Source organism: Colossoma macropomum, unplaced genomic scaffold (genome assembly GCF_904425465.1).
Source record: "Colossoma macropomum unplaced genomic scaffold, Colossoma_macropomum, whole genome shotgun sequence".
Classification (NCBI taxonomy): Eukaryota; Metazoa; Chordata; class Actinopteri; order Characiformes; family Serrasalmidae; genus Colossoma; species Colossoma macropomum.
The window spans coordinates 38,377,157-38,404,513 of NW_023494799.1; the positions used below are offsets into that span (position 1 = coordinate 38,377,157).

The window sequence follows — 27,357 nt, forward strand, 5'->3', positions numbered from 1 at the left end:
CATTATAGAGTCACTATAGTCACCACTGGAAAAATGTATATAGCTGTTTAGCAAGGTTATTACGACTTAGTATCTCATATATATGACCCGGCATCTATTAATTATGACTTGCTGTCTCATAATATGGAGTTAATATCTCATAATTATGACTTCCTATCAAATATTAATGAGATACTACACCAATCAGGCAAAACTCCAGCAGCCCTGCTGTGTCTGATCCACTCATACCAGCACAACACACACTAACACACCACCACCATGTCAGTGTTACTGCACTGCTGAGAATGATCCACCACCCAAATAGTACCTGCTCTGTGAGGGTCCATGGGGGTCCTGACCACTGAAGAACAGGGTAAAAGGGGGCTAACAAAGTATGCAGAGAAACAGATGGACTACAGTCTGTAACTGTAGAACTACAAAGTGCACCTATATAGTAAGTGGAGCTGATAAAATGGACAATGAGCGTAGAAACAAGAAGGTGGTCATTATGTTATGCCTGATTGGTGTATATCATAATTATGACTTATTTTGTCATAATAATGAGATATATCTCATCATTATGACTCATGATTTCATAATTATCATCTACTATCCATTAAAATGATATTATTATAATTATGACTTAGTGTATCGTATTTATTAAGTATTTCCTGATAATGCCTTAGCATCACAGCACTGTGACAGAACGGTTTCATTATTAGTATTAGTATGTATAGTACGGAGCCCCACTGGTGACATCCTGTATAAATAAAAATAATGCGTGGCCACAACTTAGTAAGGCATGGGAACAACTTACTAAAGGATGGGAACGAGATCCTAAGGCATGGTAACGACTTTGTAAGGCATGATCACATTCCCACGCCTGTCTCATTCCCATGCCTTACTAATTCGTGGCCATGCATTATTTTTATTTATATGGCATGTCACCAGCAGGGCTCCGTAGTACGGTATAGTATAGTAGCAGTAAACAGTATTATGTCCTTGTTAAGACCACATGGCCCTTTTTCAAGTGGCGGAAACGGGTTATTACGGAGCCCTGAGATAATTAAGTAGTGGCCACGACTCAGTAAGGCGTGGGAATGAGATTATGCCTTACAAAGTCGTGGCCACGCATTAGGATCTCGTCCCCACGCTTTAGTAAGGCATTCCCACGCCTTACTAATTTGTGGCTATGACTTACTTATCTCGTTCCCACGCCTTAAGTTGTGGCCACGCATTATTTTTATTTATACAGGATGTCACCAGCGGGGCTCCGTAGGTGGTTTTCATACTTTACACATACATTCAAATAGAGGTGTACCAGAGAAATGGTAAACCGGCTCTGGGTGTACTTAGCCTCGATGCTTGGGCCCCTCCATCCCGGTAGGGGGCAGTGTGTCTCAGAGTCGGCCACCATCTACCAGTCACAGATCACTTTCCTCTAGTACTGCCAGAGTCCTGTCTGTGTGGGCAGCCAGCTACGTAACTAGCAAAGGCACAGAATTTGCGGGCAAGTTCTCACGAACAGTCGCTCAGTTCAAGGCTCTTTCGCAAAGATACGGGTTAAAGCCATGTCGGACGCGGATCCCAAATCCACTCAGGACCTGACGGTCGTGGTAAGTGTGGCAGTCGTATCGTTAGCGTTACCGTAGCTGTAGCTGTGGCTACCGAGCTGTCAGCCAAACTGCGGGGATTCCGTCGTTTCCATGGCTTCGTGAATGTGTTTGGTAGCCTTTAGCTAGAACATCTCTAGAACATCAGGCACAAGGTGTATTAAATAGGAAGACGGCCGTCTAAGCTCGCGTTTTTATCGCTCCTCTGGTTGAAACTGTGTGTGAATGTGTGTTTATATATATATATATATATATATATATATATATACTTACGCGAGCTTAGACGGCCGCCTTCCTATTTAATACACCTCGTGCCTGATGTTCTAGAGATGTTCTAGCTAAAGGCTACCATATATATGTGTGTGTGTGTGTGTAAATATATATATATATATTTCACTGGCTAATGAAATAAATTTGTTATAAATGTTCATAGAAGTGGTTTGGGCAATTACATTATGTGTCTGGAGAAAAGACTGCTGGAAATTGGAAACTATCTTTGCTAGTTACGCTCTTAAAAAAGCAAAAGAGTTCTTCAAGAGTTCTATTTAGAACCATGAGTTCTTCTGCTGTTACGATGTCAAGCTTGTAACCCCTTTTTGGTGCTACATAGAACCATATACAACACATTCTCCACAAATTTCACCACACAAAGAACTGTTTAAGCATGAAGTTGTTCTATATAGAACTCATGGTTCTAAACAGAGCCAATGGCCTTAGTAAAGCACCGTCTTTTTTTAAGAGTGTACCATAAATTAATCAAATTCCAGTTGCCATGGAGTTTATTTCATGTGAAATTGACTGACTACTCTTTGTTCGCTCAAAAATACCTCGTTTCCATGGTTTCGGCTGCACGCGTAGGCGCATGGCATGACTTTCAACTGCTTTTATCTACCCTCTGCTGCGGGGAGGCAGTAGCGACCCCAAACACCCACACACTTTGAGAGAGGCTTGCGTGCATGCGGCGCATGAATTAAGTGAGCGCTGTGTTATGCTGATTGGTTCCTGAAATGCCATTCATTTCTCTCTCTCTGACTCTCTTTAGGTCCAGACCTTACTGCAGCAGATGCAGGACAAGTTCCAGACCATGTCAGACCAGATCATCGGAAGGAATATCCTGCCTTGACGTAGTGGTTTGCTGAAGTGTGTGTTGTTGAGAGATTAGGAGCCAATAAACCAGAGACATGGACAAAGGAAATCAGGGATCTGTGTAGATTAACATGATGTCAGCGCTGCAGTTGATTAAATACTAGAAAAATAAAAAAAAGAGAATTATTAATACACAAGATGTTAAATGTATACTCTTACCAAAAAGTGTCTCTATATAATACCAAAAAAGTTTCTATGTAGAACCATTGGTGCTATTTAGAACCACTTATTTAAAAGGGGTTTTAAGAACCATACACAACAGTTCTTTCATGATAGAAAGAAGCCATTTATGCATTCAGACAGTTCTTTGAGGTTGTCAACGTTCTGTACCATTGCATTTGCTAAAGAACCCTTAAAGAACTCCCTTTTTTAAAGGGTGTAAGAATTTGAGACAAATAAAGACAAACTTGTGAGATTCACTCAAGGTGGTTTCTCCCAAGCCAGTAGCAGCTTATTATACATTATACACCGATCAGACATAACATTATGACCACCTCCTTGTTTCTACGCTCATTGTCCATTTTATCAGCTCCACTTACTATATAGGTGCACTTTGTAGTTCTACAGTTACAGACTGTAGTCCATCTGTTTCTCTGCATTCTTTGTTAGCCCCCTTTTACCCTGTTCTTCAGTGGTCAGGACCCCCATGGACCCTCACAGAGCAGGTACTATTTGGGTGGTGGATCATTCTCAGCACTGCCGTAACACTGACGTGGTGGTGGTGTGTTAGTGTGTGTTGCGCTGGTCTGAGTGGATTTTTTAAACACCTCAGTTTCACTGCTGGACTGAGAATGGTCCACCAACCAAAAATATCCAGCCAACAGCGTCCTGTGGGCAGTGTCCTGTGACCACTGATGAAGGACTAGAGGATGACCAACACAAACTGTACAGTAAGAGATGAGCTATCGTCTCTGGCTTTACATCTACAAGGTGGACTGACAAGGTAGGAGTGTCTAATAGAGTGGACAGTGAGTGGACACAGTGTTTAAAAACTATAGCAGCCCTGCTGTGTCTGATCCACTCGTACCAGTACAACACACACTAACACACCACAACCACGTCAGTGTTACTGCAATGCTGAGAATGATCCACTACCCAAATAGTACCTGCTTTGTGAGGGTCCATGACCACTGAAGAACAGGGTAAAAGGGGGCTAACAAAGTATCAGAGAAACAGATGGACTACAGTCTGTAACTGTAGAACTACAAAGTGCACCTATATAGTAAGTGGAGCTGATAAAATGGACAGTGAGCGTAGAAACAAGGAGGTGGTCATAATGTTATGCCTGATTGGTGTAGTTTGATGAGTAACTCCACAAATTTGGGGCTCCAAGATGAAAATTGTATGTATGCCCGCACGGATCTAGAAGAATCAGAATCGGATAAATAATAGATTGTTTGATACTAACTCAACGTTTTGTGGTGAAACATCATGTGAGATTCTCCTTAATCAGCACACTTGATGAGATGAGTACACGAATTGATGACCTGGAGAAGAACATCTCTGACCTCATGACTCAGGCAGGGGTGGAGGAGTTTGAGGGGGAGAACAAAGTCACTGACGCATCAGGAACAGCTTGATTAAGGTGTGTTAAGGTCAAACTGAACTGATAGCACTGAATTCAATTCAACTGGCTTTAATCTGGGAATGCAGTTCAACACAAATGTGTCTTTGTTGTTTCAGTTCTGGCAGTTCACCAAGTAACATGGAAGACTTTCCATTGGAGTGGCAGAGTTCTCTTAATATAATGGCGTGTATGTATGTATGTATGTATGTATGTGTGTATGTTTTTTTTTTTTTTCTTTTTTTAGGGGGAGGCAGTGTTTACCATGTGTGTAAATAGCGTTTGATATTGAATATAATTTACTGCAACAATTTTGTTTAATGCTGCACTAAAATGTTTTGACAAAATCTTCTAGAATGTAGGATCACCATGCCCCCTTTTTCTCAGACCTTTCCGGCTGCATTGGGTTTTGCATTTCCAGTCTGTTGTCTGGTCATTCAAACCTAACTAAGCCACAGGACAGTAAAAAAAGTTATGTTTGTTGTAAGATCCGCATGCAAGAGATAGTGGAAGGTAAAAGAACGATAGGCAGTGTAGTTTGGAGTGGCATAGTTACCAACAGCCTTCTTTCACAGCAATAAATTAGTTTATTCTAACGTTGCAGGCAGGAAAGCATCCTCTTACTGGTCAAACGTCAATAACTATGCAAACATCTGTTCAGAGTGAATTCCTTTAGAATGAGAAATGTTGCCTTTGATGTTTTTGTGATTAGAAGTAGAACGATTTTGAGTGGATAACATACCTGAGGGTAGTGACGGTCACACCTAATCATTCAAACCCGCTTGAGGAAAGTCACACAAAGGGTGATGGTATCAAGACTGTATATGCAGTGTGAACTCTCAGCTTGGTTGAAAGCAAAAATACATTTGATTTCACTCCTGCAGTACATAGTTACTTCAAGTTTGATATGTGTGGTTTTGTAGAGTTATAAAATAATAATTTCCAAGACTCTGAACCTGAAATCGTCTTAAAAAGTGAAACCTCATTAGGGTTGAGGCCAAAAAAGGGTTGTAATGTGAAAAAAAAAGATAATTGTCTCATGAGTGCTTTTCACTAGTGTTACACAAAAAATCTCAGTTTTAAACCTTTAATGCTGTTTCCACAAAGACTCAGTTAGAGTCAAGAGTAAGACATTGTTGTATTAGTGTTATTTTATCCAGAAGCTAAAGAGGTGCAAGTCATTATGACTAGACCAAGCTGAACTCAGCACTGCTGTGTCTGATCCACTCGTACCAGCGCAACACACCATCACATCAGTGTTACTGCAGTGCTGAGAATGATCCACCACCCAAATAGTACCTGCTCTGTGAGGGTCCATGGGGGTCCTGACCACTGAAGAACAGGGTAAAAGGGGGCTAACAAAGTATGCAGAGAAACAGATGGACTACAGTCTGTAACTGTAGAACTACAAAGTGCACCTATATAGTAAGTGGAGCTGATAAAATGGACAGTGAGCGTAGAAACAAGGAGGTGGTCATAATGTTATGCCTGATGGGTGTATATAGCCTAAGCCAATGGTCACCAACCCTCCTCCTGGAGATCTGCTTTCCAATTATAGCGCAAAGCAGTTGGAGCAGGTGTGGCAAATTGTGGTTGGAACTAAAGGTCTCCAGGACCGGTGTTGGTGACCACTGGCTTTATAAATAAAAATCAGCTAGGCTGCTTTGAGAGCTGGGTTGAGAATCTGCAGTTGTAACAAAGCAAGTGCATTCAGTGCCTGGCATTTGCCTCATTGAGCCACATTCTGGAAGTGTAAAACCCATTAAGCCCGTTCATCTGTACACCTTGACCAGGCGGTCTTTCCTCACTTCTTCTGCCCTACTGTTAGCAGACTGTGGTCAAATGTAACTGTGTGATGCCGTGGATATTTGTCTCAAAGCGTTTCCTCGCCCTCTTCCTCCTGATTATAAAACTCTACCATGTCTCTCTCTGTCTCTTTCTCTCTGTCTCTCTCTCTCTCTCTCTTGAACATACACATTGCATAATCCTTCTTGCTGCACCTGCAGCAGCAACAAAAAAAAAATCAGCATAGCACGTACTTAGCGGACATCTAATCTACTGTGACTTAACACATAAATTTCCATTGGTGCTGTTCATGGGAGATTTTTCTGCTGGGATACAGGGAGAATGTAGTAAAACTAGTGTGGACTAATGTAATCCGAGTTTAGAGACTAAACGCCCAGCACGATTACTGTATTTGAAAGTTCAGTCAAAAAAAAAGGAGTTTCCAAATTAGGAAGTCATCAAAAGTGTTGACATGAAAGAAGCCTAAGGTTATTTTTACAACCAATTGTATTAAGTAGTATCAGTGGATGGTGGGATAGTGAGAAATGTAAACTGCCACACACACATGCCACACAAACGGGCTCCGTTTGAGGTAAATTAGACCCTTTCGGTTAAAGTATAATTTTAATGTTGATGCATTGAAGAACAATTAGATTAGGTCCAATGTCTCACCTTTAAATTGCCGAATGGATGTTGAGAATCAATTGACTTATTAAAGTGATTTCCTTAAGAAAATGCATGATCTGATTTCTGGTTGTTTCTGGTTGCACAAACTGTGTTTTTGTTATGGGTTAGAATAAAAGTTTAAGACATTACATTGTGTTTCACGGTTTTACAGCCAATAAATTTGAAAATTCTTTTATTGGCTTAACCGGGTTTTAAAGCCACAGGGGCTGGGACATCATGTTTATTTAATCCACTCAAACCTTGCTGCCCTTGAATACTTGGCCACCCCAGCTCATGCTCTTTGTTTTAAAGCAGCATATTTCAATGACAGAGATATAAACAAAGTCATTCGGAGTGGACTAACGGGAAATGCTCCATTCTACTGAAACGTGCCTATTCCAATTTCTTTATAGTGATAGTGGTAGGAACCAGGGGTCATGAAATCTACAACGCAAATATATCTATTTTATTGACTATTCAAAGCGACACGTCTTCTGTTGATGATGGGAAAACACTTATAATTCTGGGGAAAAAAATGTTTTCTTTAGGGACTATTTAGCTTTACAATGCCTTGCATGTACCTGTCTGCACTGAATATACAGGGTGATTCAAAAAGATTCATCCGATTTCAAAATTTCACGTGTAAATCATTACAGAACAATGCAGTAAACTGTAAATGGTTTAAATGAGCATAAAGTTTATTATGTAATTGTACAAGGTCTCAGTATGAACCTCCTCCAGCTGTACAGACAACATCAACACCATAGTCAAACTCATCCCATACTGGATTGAGCATGTTGGGTGTCGCTGCACTCACGGCTCTTTCACGCTGCACAGTTATGACAGATTCACTCTTATTGAAGTGGAGAACGGAGAACGCAGAACGCTTTCTGCTCAGGGGTCGCATCTCCTCGCAGACTGAGGGGACCCATCTTCCACTGACAGTGAGAACCTCTATGACCCCCTTTTTAAATTGGATTGTGATTGGTTCCTCGGCGCCTGACGGTTGTAAAAATATGGCGCTTTGAATTCGGATGAATCTTTTTGCATCACGCTGTATTGTGAAAAATATGGTTTAGGCCGAAGGTTTTCCTCAAAGCTACACTCTTAAAAAAAGATGGGTCTTCATGGGTTCTTTAGTAAAGAAAAAGGTTCTGTATAGAACTGTGAACACTTAAAGAACCTGTTGCATGACTAAAGGGTTCTTTGGATTGTAAAAGGGTTCTTCAGATTGATGGAGAATGTGCCATATGTGGTTCTATATAGAACCTTTTTGAAAATGGTCTATAGCACATTCTCCATCAATCTGAAGAACCATTTTATAATGCAAAGGGTTCTTTAAGTGTTCATGGTTCTATTTTGAACCATTTTCTTTACTAAAGAACCCCTGAAGAACCATCTTTTTAAAGAGTGCATCATAAATCAACAGACAGTGTATTTGTAACCATTTAATGTAACAGCTTTCTGTGAGGGAGCTTTTAGAGGCATTAAACTCTCCGGATGTCTGGTTCCTATCACTGCCACTGTAAACGATTCTGAGTTTTTCTAAAATTGAGAATTTTAAACCACTCTGAATTCATTTGTTGACACCTCAACCATTTAATTTCACAGAATTTTTTGCAAAATTGGTGGAATTCCCCTTTAATATGTCCCAGAACTCCTCTACTTCAATATGACTCCAATGAAGCATGATGGTTTGTCTAAGCTCAGGCAATGAAGAATAAAGAAAATGAAAGGTTTGTCCAAAGTTTAAAAACTCAAATATAGTGAAGTGTTTTCTAGGTGGAAGAAAACGGAAACTAAGAGCCACCCAGCAGAGCCCTATTCAATTAGACTGTATCTCTGCCAAACATAACTTCAGAAATATGACTGTGCTGCCCCACAGTTTGCAACTGACCACCTATGATACATCTTTAATCACAAATCTGGTTTTGTTGTTTGCATCTTTTACAGTCTGATAAGTGAGCTTAGTCCAGTGTGTCGCACAGCTGAGTAACTGAATTAACCAGCTAGAAGGAAAAAGCTCCATGTAATTCACTACCTGACCGTTCTTTAGAACATATGCTGATGGTGCAAAATGCAACATTAATATACATTCGCATGTAAAAGTATGGGCTCCCCAACTCAAATGAAATGTTTTGCTGATTTTTTAAGTGAAAAAAGTTCACATTCTCTGCAGACAACACACATTTTAATGCATAATTACTGACTGTTTGCTAAATTTAACATATTGGGAAAAAAATAAATAATTAAAAATAAAGTAAAAATAAATAAAATGTGGCCAGCGCAAAAGTTATGGCATTTTATGTTTTATTTTCAGTATCTTAAACTGAAATAAATATAAATTGTGCACTAAAATCTGCAGAAAAATTCCATATTTAAGTTTGTTCCGTGTTGAGGACGTGACAACTTCTTTTCAAGCCAACAAAATATGTAATTTGAATGGAGGATTTCAAACTTTTGCGTACAATGTACAGAATCTTGAACTCTGGTGCTAAAGGAGTGAGGAGGTGCAGTTACATCTCATTTTATTTGCCCCTTATTATAATTTATGTTTAGATTAATGGATTTCTTTTGAAAGATTTTCCTTTTTTCTTATTAAATATATCGTCGCTGTCCAAAGAAAAACAACCATCTCCAAAATAGTAACTTCACAGGAGAAAGCAAAAACATTCTTACTTTCAGTGTAAGTTAATGAAAAGAGGTTTTCTTGAAAGTGATTTTAGAGCATTTCTATTGGTCCATTCGTCATGAAATTTTCACACAATGTAAAAGGCAGCAGCTGCGCTCAAATTATATAGAAAAATAATAATCAAGAAAAATGGCGATACGTGTTTTTCTGGAGACATCGACGATATATTGGGTCGTAGGTCATCAGACAACCAAGATTTTTTTTCTTCAGTTAAAAAATTCATGAATTCTTGAGATGATTGCAAACTTTCGATCATCGCTGGCATTGTTCTTTCACACTGAGCTGGATTTTTACTCACTATATTAGTCATTGGTGCTCCATCACATGCCTTAGAGAATGTATATATGTATGATCCAGAATTGTATTTACATCTTGGCTGAAATGAATGTTCATTGTGGCTAATGTAAAAGCATTATGAAAATGAAATATAACCCAATATTTTACATTTGTATGACCCAAGTAAGGACACAGTTACATCGCCTCTGGCCCAGTGATTGTAAATAAATGACCCTCAGGATTTGAATCTGTTTACATAATTAACAGTATTGGTTCAAATATGAAGGTATCCTTTTTGCAGATGGCAGTATATTGTATTTAGATGTTGTTTCTGTGAATTGGCCTTGTTTGGCTGCAGTTAATAGTCTATAAAGTTAACAGATATGAATGCATGTGAAACTAAATGCATGGTACATGCCAATGAGTGCTGCATTATGCCTAGATGGACTAGTTGTATCCTAGATGGGATTCTTACCGAACTACAACTACGCATGTTGAATATTTAGCTTCATATCTTGCTTCACCAAAGTTGTTTACCTAAGACACTCAGAATCAGACTGAAGTGGAAATATAAATTAGTTATTTGACTGTGCAAGTTCGTAACTGTGCTTATGTGAATCGGCACAGCGCTAGAGCAGTAACGATGCCTGTTGATGTGGTCGACAAAAATACTTTTCTTTATCACAGGTGCTATTTACCACATACACATCATGATTTTTATGGTGTGTACAGAGAATTCAGGATTGATGAGACAGGGCTTTTACCTCCTTATGCATTTTTAACAGATAGACACTTCATTTCACTGGTTTATTTTACTCTTCAACCATTATTTCGTTGCAAGACATACTATTTCTTTGCACCTTTAATCTGAAATGAAGTTCCAGTCAAAATATCTGTATTTGGTAGCATTGGATCAGTTTAAGGAAATGCCGTAGGATCCATTCACTGAACGGTGTGTGTATTTTATAATGTGATTTTATGTCATATTTATCTGTATCTACTTAGTGCTGTATGATGATTGTTTACATTGTGATGTGTAGATGCGTGACGATATTTTTGCCTGTTTTGATGAATGTGATGGGGGTTCTTTGTGAATGTGAATGTGAATTGCAGTGTTTTCTTCCCTAACTAATGGTTTCAGCCAGTTTTCAATAAAGCAAAAAAAAACCTTGTTTCATCTGTTATTTTGCACCAAAGTTTATGGGGTGATTTTGACAAATGTGCATGTGCTGAATGCCTGAAACATATGAGATTGATTAGTGCCTTCACATAGTGCACTGGACAAAGTATTGAGTAGCCTACTTTACACCTGTGCTAACCAGTGGCGGCCTTTGCACTTGGCAAAGGTAGGCAGCTGCCTAGGGACCCCATAACACAAGGGCCCAATGAAAATACAGATTACATATACTGTATAGCTGTTATTTGCAATTGTAGTGGTTCTTTTCAGTAATTGAATGCAGCCCCACCCCCAGTCATGATTCTAATGGTCTATTCCATGTTGTTAAGTGATTACAGAACTGTTTAAAGACAGACTGGTATGTTCCAGGTAATTTACATTTTGGAGAGGCGGTTCTTCAGTGTGATTTACTAGGTATTGAGAGGGAAAATCAAATAAAGGTAACCAAGTACACCAGAAAAACATAAAAAGTGCAAACTGCTCAGCAGACCATACGTAATGCTAGCGTTAATGATAGTAAAAAATTAGTACATTACACCTTACTAATCACATCTCTCGAAATGTGATGGGATTACGTTACTTATTATAGTTGACTTCTATGTTAGTCTGTACTACATTATCTTAACTATATTGGCAGATCATTTTGCTTTAAGCATGTGTCTTAAAATACACTATATGGACAAAGGTTTCGGGACACATTACAGCACTTTACACCTACAGGAGCTTTTATGAATCCCATTCTAATTCTATAGGCATTAATATGGAGTTGGTCCCCCTTTGCAGCTCTAACAGCTTCCACTCTTCCGGGAAGCTTCTACAAGATTTTGGAGAGTGTCTGTGAGAATTCATCCAGAAGAGCATTTGTGACATCAGACACTGATGTTGGACGAGAGGGCCTGGCTCACAATCTCCGTTCTAGTTCATCTCAAAGGTGTTTGATGGGGTTGAAGTCAGGGTTCTGTGAGGGCCAGTCAAGTTCTTCCACACCAAACTCACCCAGCCATGACTTTATGGAGGTGCTTTGTGCACTGGGGCTCAGTCATGCTGGAACAGAAAAGGTTCTTCCCCAAACTGTTCCCACAAAGTTGGAAGCATAGAACTGTCCAGAATGTCTTGGTGCTGAAGCATTAAGATTCCCCTTCACTGGAACTGAGGGTTCTAGACCAACCCCTGAAAAACAGCCCCATATCATCATCCCTCCTCCACCAAACTCTACAGCTGGCCCAGTGCAGTCAGGCAGGTAATGTTCTCCTGGCATTCGCCAAACCCAGACTCGTCCATCAGACTGACAGATAGAGAAGCTGATTCATCACTACACAGAATACGTTTCCACTGATCCAGAGTCTAGTGGCGGCGCTTTACACCACTCCATTTGAAGCCTGGCATTGTGCTTGGTGATGTAAGGCTTGCAGGCAGCTGTTCAGCCATGGAAATAAAGCCCACAGTTTTTGTGCTGATGTTGATGCCAGAGGAGGTTTGAACTCTGCAGTTATTGATCAGTAGAGCATTGGTGACTTTTATGCTCTACGTTCCTCAACACTCTGCGACCTGCTCTGTAACTTTACGTGGTCTGACACTTTGTGGCTGAGTGCTGTGCTTCCACTTTTCAATAATACCACTCACAGCTGATCACCCAATACCTGGGAGGAAAGAAATTTTGCAGACTTACTTGTTGTAATGATGGCATCCTATTACAGCACCACACTCAAATTCAGTGCCCTCTTTAGAACGACCCATTCTTTCACACGTGTGTAAAGGCAGACTGCATGGCTAGGTGCTTGATTTTATACACCTGTGGCAATGGGACTGAATGAAACACCTGAATTCAGTGATTAAGAGGTGTGTCCTAATACTTCCGTCCATGTAGTGTGAGCCAAATTATCTGCCAGTATAGTAAGATAATTTCACTTAATGTCATTGTCATATCAAATTTATTCATAGAGCACATTTAAAAACAACAGCTGTTGACCAAAGAGCTGTACAAACATAGCAAAACTCAAAAAAATAGGCAATGAAACAATAAACACAAAAAAACAATAAACACAAGCAGTAAGATTGTAACAACAACATGAAGGATAAGCAGCTCTCACACTGAATCAAAAGCCAAAGAATAAAAATGTGTTTTGAGACAGGATTTAAACACAGAAAGTGTAGAGGCCAGCCTACCATGCAAAGGCAGCTCATTCCAGAGTCTGGGGGCTATAACTGGAAAAAACATGATATAGTTAATATAATTCATATGATGACCTAAGTAAAAGTGTCTAGAAATAAGTTAATTAATCTTTTAACATTCTTACAACAAGCTCAAAATGAGACATATTGGATATGTCTACTAGACTTTAGATGATTTAATTTGCCAAGAGATCATTTTTTGCAGTGTAGATGGCTGCATAACTCAGAAGCCCAGAGCCTAAACTAATTTAAAAATGTGTATTCATGCCTGTCTTTTGCCTAGAGCCCCGGAATCACTACAGGGTGTCCCAAAAAAATTTACATCATTTGAGATGTGAATATCTGAGTAACTACATGTCCTGGCACACGAAATTAAATAGGCTTCATGTTGAACAATACAAGATGTATTTACCAAAATTCGAACAAGAAATTCAGAGGGATGTAGATTTTCTAACCGATTTCACAGCTTCACAAATGTAATATCTTCCGATACTGGTGGTCATCCAGATCCCTTCGCCCTGCACAGACAGCCTTCCTCTTTGAATTTTTTGTGCCGTGTCCAAATCTGCTTTCCAGTTGGTGCATTTTTATTGAATTTTCTTGAAAATGCACTCTGCACACTCTTGTTTGACTGTGTTCGAGCATATTCTAACACACAAAATGCCTTTTCATTTCTAGTGAACGCCATTCTTCAACATGAAAAAAACATTAAAAATTAAACTTGGTTAGTTTTTACACATTCCGTTTGAATTTGATATCATTTGAGGGAGAATTGGCAGTCTAATGTTATTAGACTACGAAATGATGTCCATTTTTTTGGGACACCCTGTAGATCTGCCCCCAACCCTAATCAAACAGTACAGGAACGGTCCAACTCTGGCCCTGCAGGACCAAGCTGGACGCTACTGCTTTAACTAATAACAAAGAGTTGAAGCTTAAACCACTGTCTCCCAACTCCTGTCCTGAACTGCACACTTCTGTCTCACATATTTCTCTGTAACCAGTTTCTCATGCCATGAGCTTCCATGTCTTTTTATAGTTAAAGTCTTGAGATTCCAGTAATTCCAAGATGGCTGATATGCATCAGCAGTATTTCTGGGCTCACCGATAACGTTTATGATGAAGGTCAACGGAAGATTAGTGTGCACTGAAAGTAAATCCAAGGATAGTTCAAACTGTATGCGTTTGGGAAATGCCACATTCTCATAAAGAGCCTCACAGCACACATAATTGTGGTAATTACGCAAAACAATACAGCATTCATATCACTCAGAGGAGTTCCTGTATCTCCCCAGGAGTAGAATATCTTGATCTGGCAACACGTTTTAAAGGGACACTGGTTTGTTTTTACGGGACTACTTTGGTGTTCCTCCGAGCACGGCAAAGTAGTTCTCAAACGATTAGAGAATCGCGCATTTTAAACATTTCCTCACTGAAATTCATCTTAGATTCTGACATCCACGACGTTTGTGGTTATATGAGCGATTTTTCTGAATAAGTGAAAAGACGCGGCTGAGCCTTTTTTCTCGAAACCGACTGCTCTGCTATCTTTCTTCTTCATAGACCTCCGCCATCTTGAGTTTTAATGGTAATTTCTGTGTGTAGTTAAGTTATCTATCCTATGTTTCCCCTGTTTTTATGTATTTTGTATCTGGTTTGGAGTGGAGACTGCAGGGCTGAAGTTCTCGATGGCGGCCGATGACTGAGTGAGTGTCTCACCGTTAGCTTGATAGCCATCTAACCAAACAGCCTGTCTGAGTTAGCCAGACCGCTAGAAAAGCTAACGATAGCCAGGTAGCTCAGTAACGTAAAACTGTGTACCGACCAGCCGAACACAGGGCTGTAATGATCTGGTTTAGCGGTGGGTTCTGCGTGTGTTAATTCGTGTGAGCCTATTTTTAATCAGCACAACAACACCGCTAAAGGACGCTGGGCTCGGTTAGTCAGCTAACGCTAACGCTACCAGCCCGCACCTCCAGCCGGTAACGTTTAATTAATCTTGTGCGGGGATTTGAGACTAATTTACACCGCCAACAAGAAGTCTTAATCAGGTACTGTTAATTTTAGATCCAGAGAGGGACGGACAGTTCATCAGTTCGGTCCCTTTTCGAAGTTTAGCGAGGTTACCCAACCGGCCAACTGCAGCGTTAGCTAGTGGCTAAGTCCTAAGTACTGACGTTAAGTTCAACGTTGCGTTTAATCCTGAGTCTGTATAACGTTACACAGCGAGTAATGTTGTGGCAGCTGGTCACACAATTCTAACATATATGTAGGAAACAACTAAATAAATAAATGTGCCGTTAGTTATATTTATTGTTGTTCTTGACTTTGATAGTCAACAGAGTAACACCAAGTTAAATAGACACCTATCTAGCTGGCTAGGTTAGCTAACAGGCGTGGGTGAGCAGTTTTTGTTTTGTAGCTTTTGCTTTGTGTTATATTCTGTTTTTTTTCCAGATACCTGGTCAGTCGTGTCCAGCTAATATGTTGGACAGCCAGTGAAACTAGTTCGTTTTTGGATGACCGAGTGTTTAGCTACTGCTTCGTTTTGTAGCTAAGAAGTTTATTGATATTTACGTCAGGTCGCAGCTGTTATTTGGTCAGCTGTTGTAAAACTGTTATACCCAAATATATTTTTCTCCGACTATTCTATGATAATGACCCTCACTTAGACGTTTACAGGTTAACACAGGCATCCCTGTTGATTAATTTGCGTCTTCACTTTATCCGTTTCAGCGTAACTTCATAGTATCCGTAATGATTGGACATTCTGACCACCTCCTTGTTTCTACGCTCATTGTCCATTTTATCAGCTCCACTTACTATATAGGTGCACTTTGTAGTTCTACAGTTACAGACTGTAGTCCATCTGTTTCTCTGCATACTTTGTTAGCCCCCTTTTACCCTGTTCTTCAGTGGTCAGGACCCCCATGGACCTTCACAGAGCAGGTACTATTTGGGTGGTGGATCATTCTCAGCACTGCAGTGGCACTGATGTGGTGGTGTGTTAGTGTGTGTTTTGCTGGTATGAGTGGATCAGACACAGCAGTGCTGGTGAAGTTTTTAAACACTGTCCACTCACTGTTCACTCTATTAGATGAACCTGCATTGTTGTAGATGTAAAGTCAGAGACGATAGCTCATCTATCTGCTGCACAATTTGTATTGGTCATCCTCTAGTCCTTCATCAGTGGTCACAGGACGCTGCCCACAGGACGCTGTTGGCTGGATATTTTTGTTTGGTGGACTATTCTCAGTCCAGCAGTCACACTGAGGTGTTTACTCCAGCAGCACTGCTGTGTCTGATCTGCTCAGACCAGCTCAACACACGCTAACAAGCCACCACCACATCAGTGTTACTGCAGTGCTGAGAATGATCCACTACCCAAATAGTCCCTGCTCTGTGAGGGTCCATGGGGGTCCTGACCACTAAAGAACAGGGTAAAAGGGGGCTAACAAAGTATGCAGAGAAACAGATGGACTACAGTCTGTAACTGTAGAACTACAAAGTGCACCTATATAGTAAGTGGAGCTGATAAAATGGACAATGAGCGCAGAAACAAGGAGGTGGTCATAATGTTATGCCTGATCGGTGTATGTTGGCCATACATTTCAGCAAAGTCTGCAATACAGTATCATGCATTTTATCTTCAGGTGTACAGAATGGTCAGACGAGGGGTGAGTGATATAGGAAAAATATCACATCACGATACTTAAAGGCTTTTTTATGATGCATGATACTGTACCGTCGGTTCAGGGATGTGGCACATATGGGCAAATGCTCTTTTATGTATTAAACAGACTCTTCAACAGGCGGCAAGAAATGGCCAGCCCAGCACTTCCCCAACAAACACAAGGAGGGAGTAACGCGGGAGAACATGATTAACTGCAAAGCCCATCATCTTCATACAATAACAACAGTCAGTTTTTACACTGAGAGTGTGGTACATACCCAAGACTAATTAAACAGGACTAATTATGCTCTATTTAATGAAACGTGCCGTCGATCTGTGTTCTTTAAGTATGGATGTTATGCTCACAAAAGCATATTGTTTATCACTATAACAAATTTAGTCACCATAACAATAACATATCATCATATTGCCCATCTTTAGGTCCGACACAGCAATATCATCTGACCCCAAACTGACTAACAGACACTCTTAATTTCCTCCACAGCACTAAGAATCAATGCAACTAACCGAAGCAGTTTGTGGGTATGAAGTGGTTGGGAGAATCCAAGAACATGGTAGTAAGTGGCAGACGACATGGAAGCAGGTTCGGTGAACAGCCAGGTAGCCAAACTCGTACTCAGCATGCGCGTCCCAGCAAGAGCTCCCTCAGCGGCAGGAGATGCAGCCGCCGTGAGTACTTTCAGATCTTGTACGCTCAAGGGTGGAAAAAATAACAAGTGGCACAGAACTTCTTTCACTTATAACTGTTTTTGTTGCATAGGTTTCAATGCTGGGCCATTGGAGGTGGAGAGACGTCACGTCCCGTCCTCAGGAATGACAGCCAAGGAGCTGTGTGAGAACGATGATCTTACCACAGGCCTCATTCTTGACCCTTACCTTGGGTTTCAAACCCATAAGATGAATACCAGGTAACTGTACATCCAGAGAATAAGCACTGTGTTCTGTCCTACTTCCAGTTTGATTTTGATAGTCATATTGTTACCCAATTTCACTTGAGGTGGCTCTTGCTGACAAAGTGTACTTTCATGTTCTGTTTTTACTCTGCGTAGGTTTCGACCACTCAAAGGAAGACAAGAGGAGCTGAAGGAAATAATAGAGAGTTTTAAAAAACACAACGACCTGGAGCAATCTTTTAGGGCCTTAACATCTGGAGACTTCTCTAGAAATCATTTTCTCCCCAAGACTAAAGCCCAGGAGAAACTTTTCAAGCAGCATGTATGTTTCTCGTCGCTCTCTATCTTTGTCTTTGTGTGCGTTTTACAGAAAATGCACATTTGTTGGTATAGTGTAGTGCAGGGGTCTTTAATTAAAATTCAGTAAGGTTCAGTCAAAGAACATTTCCACAAGCAAAGGTCCGGAACATCATAATGTCAACTTTTATTATGATTCAGTGCCATATATTGTATACTGAAGTAGTAGTTACATCAACATCTTGTGCAGTCAACAACTGAACGTTGAATCAAATAAACAACAATTCAGTAATATTTCCACAATATTTGTCAGTTTTCTCTTTTAGAGTACAGCATGTAAAATAATCTGGCTCACTTTCTTCTCCAACTGCTGTGTCTCGCCTCGTCCCTCCCCTGTGTGTGCGTCACTCACTCAAGTCTCAGTGCTCAATATAATGCACAGATCTGATTTGCTGAGTAGCGTCACGGGTGATTTTTACAGCGCATGCGATTGGTCTGTGAGTTTCCCGCCTGCTAAAGCTACCGTAGGGGCTAGAATAGTTACGCCGATTAAAATAGGACCACCCGGTCGAAATAACTCTCCTTAGTTTATCGGTTATAGGCCCAGGTCCGCATAGGACAGCGTCTGGGTCCGGACTCGGACTAGGGCCAGCCTATTAGTGAACTCTGGTGTAGTGGGTAACACCTCTGCCTTGTACGCTGTAGATTGGGGTTCAGTCCCCTGCCTGGGTAAGCGCCCTACACTATACCAATAAGAGTCCTTGGGCAAGACTCCTAACACCACCTTCACCTACCTGTGCAAAATGACCGAATTGTAAGTCACTCTAGATAAGATTGTCTGCCAAATGCTGTAAATGTAAAAATGTAAACATATTAAACTTGTTTGTGTCTTTTTCAGGTATTTGTTTATTTACGCATGTTCGACAGTAAAAGTGGGTTTGAAATATTGCCTTGTAACCGGTATTCCTCTGAGCAAAATGGAGCCAAAATAGTTGCAACAAAAGAATGGTAAAAAGATTCTCATATCTCTTATTTTAAAGTATCCTCTAGACTTATAACTCAACTGAGCTGTAATATTGCTTTCTTTCATTTGTTTATTTCTGCTGATACAGGAAGAGGAATGATAAGATTGAATATTTGGTTGGTTGTATTGCTGAGCTGTCAGCAAGTGAGGAGAACATGCTTTTGCGCCACGGTGAAAATGACTTCAGCGTCATGTACTCCACTCGCAAAAACTGTGCTCAACTGTGGCTCGGGCCTGCTGCTTTTATTAACCACGGTACAGTTATGACTTGTGCATGGAAAGAAGCCACTGTTTATTGTGTTGGTGTTTTACTGTGAATTGCTAAGGTGAAAAATGTTAAGCTCTCTTTTAACACTGGCTTTCTTTTTTTCATTTCAGATTGTCGGCCAAATTGCAAGGTCATTATATGTTTTATTATCTTTCCAAACATGCATTTATGCAAATTATGTGTCTGGTATATGAAAGTGAACACTTCGTTCTCTATTTTTTCCCAGTTTGTGTCTACGGGTCGAGACACAGCTTGCGTCAAAGCTCTGAGAGACATTGAACCCGGAGAGGAAATCTCGTGCTATTATGGCGATGGCTTCTTTGGAGAAAACAATGAATTTTGTGAATGCTACACATGTGAAAGGTGTAGTATCTGTTTATGTACTCTGTTTCTGGATTTGGATGAAGTGTCTGGAACACTTGTATGTTGGACTGTGCTGTATTAACTGTTCTCATCTGTTTGCAGGCGTGGCACTGGTGCTTTCAAATCAAAAATGGGACTCCCTGTGGCAGTCCCAGTTATTAATAGTAAATATGGCTTGAGGGAGACTGACATGCGACTGAATAGGTTGAAGAAGCTGGGGGAAGGGAGTCAGAACTCTGATAGCCATTCTGTTGGCTCTCACACAGATGCAGACACTCAGGATTCACCAAAAATACATTCAAGTAAGACCAGACAAAATTTTGTAAAACTTTTTTTGCTGTTCAAAGGTGATTTTTTTTTTTTTCTTGCATCATTGTTAATATGTGACTATAAAGTTTTTAAAGTACTATCTGGATGGAATTAGTTTTATGTGGTGATGTTGGGTAATGTGATTTTACCAAGGAACATATTTAATGTTTATGACCCATTTTCACAGAATAAGTAATGTCAGTGTAAATTACAGAGAACCATCTCAAATTATGCATTGCCATCAACAACATTCCATACACAATACTTTCAGCTCCTCACAAGTTTCATTCACTCTAACCATCTACCCAGTCATCTTTTTTTCTGTCTGTATGTTAGTGTTCAAAATAGTTTTAAAAAAAGGGTGTTTACCTTACACATCTTATCCAGAGCGGCTTACAAAAAGTGCTTTGTTGTCAACTCGGAGAAAGTATCTTTGCTTGTTAGTAATAGGTTAGAGAGAAAGCCAGTCCTGAGCTCAGATATTGCCAGAAACAAAGGCCCATGTTAATACCTAGAGAAAAAGGAACGGAGTTGAACACAGCAAAGCGTGATATGCTTCAGTAAGTGCTGTACAATACATTACAATAAATACTTAACTCAGTGCTAACTTAAGTGCTGTATAAAGAGACGTGTCTTCAGTCTGCGTTTGGAGACCGCGAGAGACTCTGCTGTTTGGACAGCCAGTGGGAGTTCGTTCCACCATCTGGACTCCAGGACATAGAAAAGTCTTGATGCTTGTCCTCCACGCATCTTGAAGGATGCCGGTTCAAGCAGAGCTGTACTTGAAGCTTGAATGTCTCGAGGTACAGTTTGAGTTTTGACCATTGCCATTAGGGAGGGAGGGGCTGGTCCATTTTTGGCTTTGTAGACATCAGGGTTTTAAATCTGATGCAGCTACAGGAAGCCAGTGAAGGGAGCGCAGCAGTGGAGTGACGTGCCTGAACTTAGGAAGATTGAGTTGCAGAGGAATGATGACCTGCATAGGAAGACCACCCAAGCGTGAGTTGCAGTAGTCAAGCCTTGAGATGACAAGAGACTGAACGAGCACCTGGGTGGCCTCCTGAGTGAGAGAGGGTCGAATCCTGCTGATGTTGTACAGGAGAAACCTGCATGACTGAGTTAGGTTCGTGATATGAGCTGAGAACAATAACTGGCCATCCAGAATCACACAGAGACTTCTTGCCTCTTCAGATGGAACGATTAGAAAGTTCTCGAATAAGTTGTCAAGATCATGATAAGGATCTGTAGTTGCAGGGATGAATAGCGGCTCAGTCTTGCTAGGATTGAGCTTCAGGTGTTGAGCTGCCATCCATGAAGAGATGCCAGTCAGACATGCTGAGACGCGACTGGAAAGCTGGGTGTCAGAAGGTGGGAAGGAAATCATTAGTTGAGAGTCATCTGCATAGAAGAGGTGAGAGAAGTCATGAAAGGATGTTGCATCACCAAAAGAACGAGTGTGAAGTGAAAAGAAAAGACGACCCAGCACTGAGCCTTGTGGGACACCAGTGGAGAGCCTGCATGGAGAGGATGTGGACCCTCTTCCATCTTACCTGATAAAGGCAACCAGATAGGACTTGAACCACTTCCATGCAGAGCAAGTGATTCCAAGGTTGGTGAGTACATCCAGAAGGATTGTTTGGTTGACCGTGTCAAGAGCTGCTGAGAGGTCAAGAAGAATCAGAACAGATGACAGTATGGCTGGTCTTGCTGACTGGAGCTTCTCAGTCACTGCTATAAGGGCAGTTTCTGTTGAGTGCGCCGGTTTGAAGCCAGACTTGTTGGGGTCCTGGAGCTGGTTTTGAGTGAGAAAGAGAGACAGTTGACATAGTTCACATGGGATTAATATAAACCTGGGTTACTTCTGTGGTTTCGTTTTATACAAGGACCAGGAACAGGACCAAAATCACTCTGAGACACTTGTAGTAATAACCTCACCTCAACATGCAACGTATAACAAATCCCATCCGAATAGTACCTTCGATTGAGTTTTATTGTTATTTATTGTACTGCTATAATGCCTTAAGCCAACTTAAAGAAAGAAATCAGCCGAAGGCAACCAAAGAGCTTGACTGGTGTGAATGGTTCTGCATCAAGGCACCAAAGCAAAAACCTGCTCATATATTTAATAACATCTCTAAAAAGGTTCTCTCCGAGCTTTGATGCATGATGAGTCAGCAGAGAAAATGTGCTTATCTGCACATTCTGCTGTCTGCCCTGCACACCTGTTTTGACAAGGCTGTGTGGTCCCTGCTTGAAATGTACAGGATCAGCCTAGGCTTTGTTCAGCAATTCCTATGAGTTTTAAAGTTTTCCTGCTTCAGTTTAAAAATACAGGGTGATTTCAAAAAGGTTCATCCGATTTCAAAATGATTTATTTCACTTGTAAATCATTACAGAACAATTCAGTAAACTGTAAATGGTTTAAGTGAGCATAAAGTTTATGTAGTTTTACAATAGTATGAACCTCCTCCAGCTGTACGGACAACATCAACGCCATAGTCAAACTCATCCCATACTCGAGTGAGCATCTCGGGTGTCGCTGCACTCACGGCTCTTTCAGTGCGATTTCGGAGATCATCCAGTGTTGTGGAACCAACGACGAACGCTCTGAGCTGTTGGAGCTTCACTGCTTATGAATACCACGCTGCACAGTTATGACGGATTCACTCTTATTGAAGTGGAGAACGCAAAACACTTCAGGGGTTGCATCTCCTCACAGACTGAAGGGAACCAGTCAGAAACTCTATGACCCCTTCTTTCAATTGGTATGTGATTGGTTCCTAGGCACCTCACGGTTGTAAAAAATGGCGCTTTGAAATCGGAGGAATCTTTTTGAATCACCCTGTATTTCAAAGTTTTGAGAGAAATGTGTGCAACGTCTGGTAATTCTTTGATATTTTTAAGAAGAAATGCACTGTTTAATAACAATTTTCCATTTAGCTTCTAGGAGAAGGACAACTGCTAGCATGAGGCTGAGCAAAACCCGGACTCATGATGGACAGTCTCTCTCAAGAGCCTACACATCTACCTCACCATCCAAACAAAGTCACCCTAATAACAGGGTACCAAAGAGACTAAAATCAAATCCCTCAAGGCCTTTGCTCACGAACATAAAACTACGGAGCCAAAGCAGAGGGGCAGAGGTGAAAACCTCTGCTAATGTATTTACAGGCCCTGCAGTCTGCAAAGAAGTCCCGGTGAAAAAGGAGAAGGACTCTTTTGAAGCTTTTCAATCACTGGGTTCTGGAGACTACTTAACCCAGCACATTGCGAAGGAAAACAATCAGCATTCTTTAAAATGGTCTGCGGCATTAGAGACTGGTCAGACTTGCACTTACAGAACTCGAAGGTCAATCAGGACTTTGCTCAAGGCACAGGAGGTTAGTGGCACGAAGACTGAACCAAGCACTTTTGAGCACCAGGACCTGGTGCCCAGTCAAGTAGTCATTAAAACGGAGCCAGCTGATATGGAGGAATACCTTACTCATGGGATGAGGTTGAATGAGCCTGAACCAGACGACCGATACACCAGGAGAGTTTCTCACTCACGAAGTCGCCGCTTTACTCAGCTGCAGCCGGACAGGCTAATAAAGAGTGAGGACTCGTCCTATGAACCTTTCATTCCAACCTTTCTGCCAGATACACAAGCGACGAGTGTCAGGGATTGTGGTGAAATGTTGCTCGGTTTTCCTGAAAGACCTGAGCATTATCATGCCGTGACAAACCGTGGTAAGCCCAAGAAGGACAAGTCTAAGGGTAGGAGTCGGGGTTTGGACAAGGGGAAGAAGAAGCGTCAGATCACGCGGTATGATGCGCTAATTTTGGAGACGAGCACAGGGATACCCAAGCTGACCTTGCGTCGACGTAGGGATAGCAGCAGCAGTAAGTCCAGCGAGCCTAATGAGGCTCATGTTAACTCCAACGCCAAGATCGGCATCAAGCTCAGCAAGGACCACAACATGGACGCGGGCAGCTCTTACGTAGCCAGGTTGAACAATGGCTTCAGTCCTGTGACCCACACAACCTCCACCGAGCTGGAGATACAGTTGAAATGTGAGGACAGTGAGCATCTGGTCACACCAGCATGGCTTGATGAGACCAACTTCCCTGGGATGAGTTCCTTCGAACTTGGAAAGGATGAAGCTCTGAATGGTGATCAGGGCAGCGAGCACATGGACGAGCAGTCTTCATCTGAGGAGGATGAAGAGGACGAAGACGACGAAGAGGATGATGATGATGATGATGATGATGATGATGATGATGATTTCATCCCACTTCCACCAGCAAAACGTCTCCGACTCATTGTTGGGAAAGATTCCATAGACATCGATATCTCCTCCAGGAGGAGGGAGGGTCGGTCGTTAAGGCTCAGTGCATAAGCTCTGAGGGTCATCTTTAGACCCAAATGTGTATAATATTTCCTCTTAATTCTATCTTGAGTATAAAAGGAAGTCACGGAAAATAAACATGAAAAAAAACCCTGTGTAATTAGCTAAAGGAAAGAAAGCTGTATATTGTTAAAATTTGTTAAAATAATGCGTTTAACGTGTGATGTTGAAATAGACATTATTATTGTACAAAATTGTACAATGTAACTGGCTGTTTACTGAAATAAGATATGTATGTGACCTCAGTCTGATGCTCAGACTGTTGTATGTTATTTTTAACTGCTTTTAAAGAATCATTTGAGGAATTCCATGATGGGTCTTGTAGCACCACGTTTGTTTTGCTATCGTATTCTGTTTTTACTCATAGAGCACATTGACGTTGGCCCATGAAGGAGTTTTTTTGTTTCCCTTTTTTCACAGTTCATGCCATTATTCTGTCGTAAAAAGCCTTCATTTCATATGCCGTTGTTTGCAATTAATGGCAACCATTTGAAGGAGCGGCACTTTATTTTCGTTTGAGATCCACATAGTGAAAAATAATGGCTTAATACTTGACTGACCATGTGTCATGAGTATAGATGCTTGCATGCTAGACCTGACCACTGTCAAACAGTGAGTGTGTTTATGTGTACTCAATAATCCGATATAATCAGATTTCTGCAGTTATGATTATTCAGATGGTCATGTAAACACCATACCCCGGTTTAGAAATTCGATGAAGAAATCCAAACAAGAGAGCTGGTTTTTAGCGCAGTAATCAGATTTCTCAGTGCCTGTGAACTCTTACTCTGATTTCTTTTCGGATTTCTCAGTCTGTGCATGTGCGAAACAGACCAGCAGCGATGCCATGTTATGGCAACAAAACACTCTGGGAGCGGCGCTGAGACCAAACACGAAATGAAGGATTTAAATATTCTTCATCTTCTAGATGATCTATGTTCATATTTCAAGAAAAGTCGCGTGATGTAAAAGCTGCAGCATTAAGTTTGAGTTTCACGTTACGTTTACGTCACGTCGTCATCTGTGAATTTATTGGCTGGTTGCAAAGCAGAAATCTGATTACTGTCTGACTCATGTGGACCTGGAGTTTCACATTATCTGATTACTCAAGTGCATGTAAACATGTCGCTCAGATTACTGACAAAATTTTAATTTTCTGCAGTTATCGGATTATTAAGTGCACGTAAACGATCAGTGATCTTTTCTTTATTCCTATCACTCTTAGAAGTAAAGGTGCCAGAAAGGGTTTTTGCACTGTACCATAGAAGAACACTTTCAACTCCCTAAAACCTCTCAGTGGGTGGTTTTTCAAAGAACCTTTGTAAAGTCTAAAGAACATAAAGTTTCTGGAAAGGACCCATTCACTGGTATAGAACCCTTACATTATGTGAAGGTTTGACACACTCATAAATGTCTTTTTCAAACATGGTTCTTTAGGAGAGAAGTGATTCTCTTATGGCATAACCTTTTGTGGCACCTTTCTCTGTAGGCTTTCTCATAATGGGATAACATTCCATGTGTTCTGAAAATGGAGGGTTTATTTATTTTTTTAATGTTTTAATTATATTTTAATATACTTTTTACTCTTTTTAATGATCAGTTGGACATTTCACGTTTGGTCTTTTTACATAATAGTAATAGTTTTTGCCAATAGATGCCCCATGCATCTGTTGTAGATCACTACATTTAAGTGTACAGAAAATAGAGCAAGATGATTTTCATGTATGTTCATCGTTACCACATAGAAATGAAAACAGCCTTTTAATAGCAGAGAATGATTTATCATCAGCTTGGGTGATCATGTTTTTGTTCTGTAACTCATCTCTGCAAATGGGAAGCATGGTTTGAGTCGTTGTTGACTCATAATAGGATTTGTTGTTTTTTTTTTTATAGCAGTCCCTGACTTATTTTAAACACCAGTCAAAAGACATGGGTTGTAAAACGTTGCGCCAATTCGGTCTCAAGCCAAGGATCTTTTTAATGAGGAAATCAGTGGATTTTTTTAGCGTAGATCATGGCAGCGTTTTTAATATCAACCACAAATTTGTCACTTTTTTAATCACAGCATGTAACATCTGCCATCAGTAACTGGCTGCAGACTAGACAGGATATGTTGGAATGATCAATAATTGTTGAATTGGAAGAAAAGCTGTTGTCACTTCTCAGATAGCACAAGATGCCTTATGATGGGCCCCGAAATATCAGCCATATGGTACTGGCCAAACACTTTATGTGGCTTTTCTCGTTTTTTTTCTTTCTTTTCTTCTCAATGTTATTTGAGTTGTTCTGTCTCTTTGTGTATTCTGTTTTCCGACAGCAACAGAAAAAGCTGGGAATCAATGCTAAACATATCAAGTGAGGCTTAGAGATGAATGTTAAGCGTTCATATCACCAGCAGTTGTGAACTGGATTAGATGTTGTCTTCCCTGTAAACGATTTCCATTGCGCCAGTTCTCCCTGTAAAAATCCTGAATCAAAAAAGTGTGAATAGTTGTTTATAAGGGTATGGGGGGTACAGTTTAAGCAGAATTTTAAAAAGGGGTGAAGGTTGTATTGCCCACCATTTAAAACACATGTTCTTGTTTAACAATTTTGAATACTTGAAATTAAGATAAAGTCCCTTTGTGAAAGTAATTTCGATTCTCTGTGTCTTATTGTGAGTTTGTGTTTGTTTTTGCTCGCTAAGCCAACAATGCAGGCGCTCGGTTTTGGTCATTATCTTACTGTCTGCACTGGTGGTTCACCATCAAGATCCCAGTCTACACATTTTTGGCTTTGGGCAAGTCTTCAGACCAAATTCAACTAAGTAGCTCATGACCATTAGTTAGAATCGCCGATCCACAGCCTTCAGGCTTCGTTCTACGGTTTTGTTTCTAAAGACTTCCATTGTGTGAACCAGTGGAAAATCTACCAGCAGTGTGTAGGGTATTGGGATGTGTAGTGTGGTTGTGGCCTGTAGTGATGGGGCCTCCAACTCTTTTATTGGGGCCTCCAAGTCTTTATTGGACCCTTTGTATCACTACTTAAGCAATAACATACTTGTGTTGTCAT

General features: G+C 40.7%; 2 protein-coding genes across 4 annotated transcripts; both read left to right on the forward strand.

The window, feature by feature from the left end:
- Positions 1-1,389: 1,389 nt before the first annotated feature.
- On the forward strand, positions 1,390-6,900 carry hsbp1a (heat shock factor binding protein 1a). Its single transcript, XM_036587248.1, has 4 exons — positions 1,390-1,595; positions 2,635-2,701; positions 4,197-4,323; positions 4,422-6,900. Exons 1-3 carry the CDS (start codon positions 1,551-1,553, stop codon positions 4,316-4,318), a joined length of 234 nt encoding a protein of 77 aa, XP_036443141.1. The 5' UTR covers positions 1,390-1,550; the 3' UTR covers positions 4,319-4,323; positions 4,422-6,900.
- A 7,508-nt stretch (positions 6,901-14,408) lies between these two features.
- Positions 14,409-24,495, forward strand: LOC118818984 (histone-lysine N-methyltransferase KMT5B-like). Of its 3 annotated transcripts, none has more exons than XM_036586567.1 (10): positions 14,409-14,658; positions 17,249-17,433; positions 17,525-17,672; positions 17,814-17,979; positions 18,853-18,962; positions 19,067-19,233; positions 19,357-19,376; positions 19,473-19,609; positions 19,712-19,911; positions 22,859-24,495. In XM_036586567.1, exons 2-10 carry the CDS (start codon positions 17,289-17,291, stop codon positions 24,295-24,297), a joined length of 2,532 nt encoding a protein of 843 aa, XP_036442460.1. In that variant the 5' UTR covers positions 14,409-14,658; positions 17,249-17,288; the 3' UTR covers positions 24,298-24,495. The 3 variants fall into 3 exon arrangements, with proteins under 3 accessions (XP_036442460.1, XP_036442458.1, XP_036442459.1); XM_036586565.1 differs by having other exon boundaries at positions 14,412-14,776; XM_036586566.1 differs by lacking the exon at positions 14,409-14,658 and adding an exon at positions 14,982-15,121.
- The last annotated feature ends 2,862 nt before the right edge of the window (positions 24,496-27,357 follow it).

Coding starts and splice junctions, on each gene's coding strand:
- LOC118818984 (XM_036586567.1), top strand. CDS start 17,289: ATGAAGTGGTTGGGAGAATCCAAGAACATGGTAGTAAGTGGCAGACGA. Junction 19,610..19,711: donor GAATGCTACACATGTGAAAG/GTGTAGTATCTG, acceptor ATCTGTTTGCAG/GCGTGGCACTGGTGCTTTCA. Junction 19,912..22,858: donor TTCACCAAAAATACATTCAA/GTAAGACCAGAC, acceptor TTTTCCATTTAG/CTTCTAGGAGAAGGACAACT.
- hsbp1a (XM_036587248.1), top strand. CDS start 1,551: ATGTCGGACGCGGATCCCAAATCCACTCAGGACCTGACGGTCGTG. Junction 1,596..2,634: donor CTCAGGACCTGACGGTCGTG/GTAAGTGTGGCA, acceptor GACTCTCTTTAG/GTCCAGACCTTACTGCAGCA. Junction 2,702..4,196: donor AGACCAGATCATCGGAAGGA/ATATCCTGCCTT, acceptor TAATCAGCACAC/TTGATGAGATGAGTACACGA.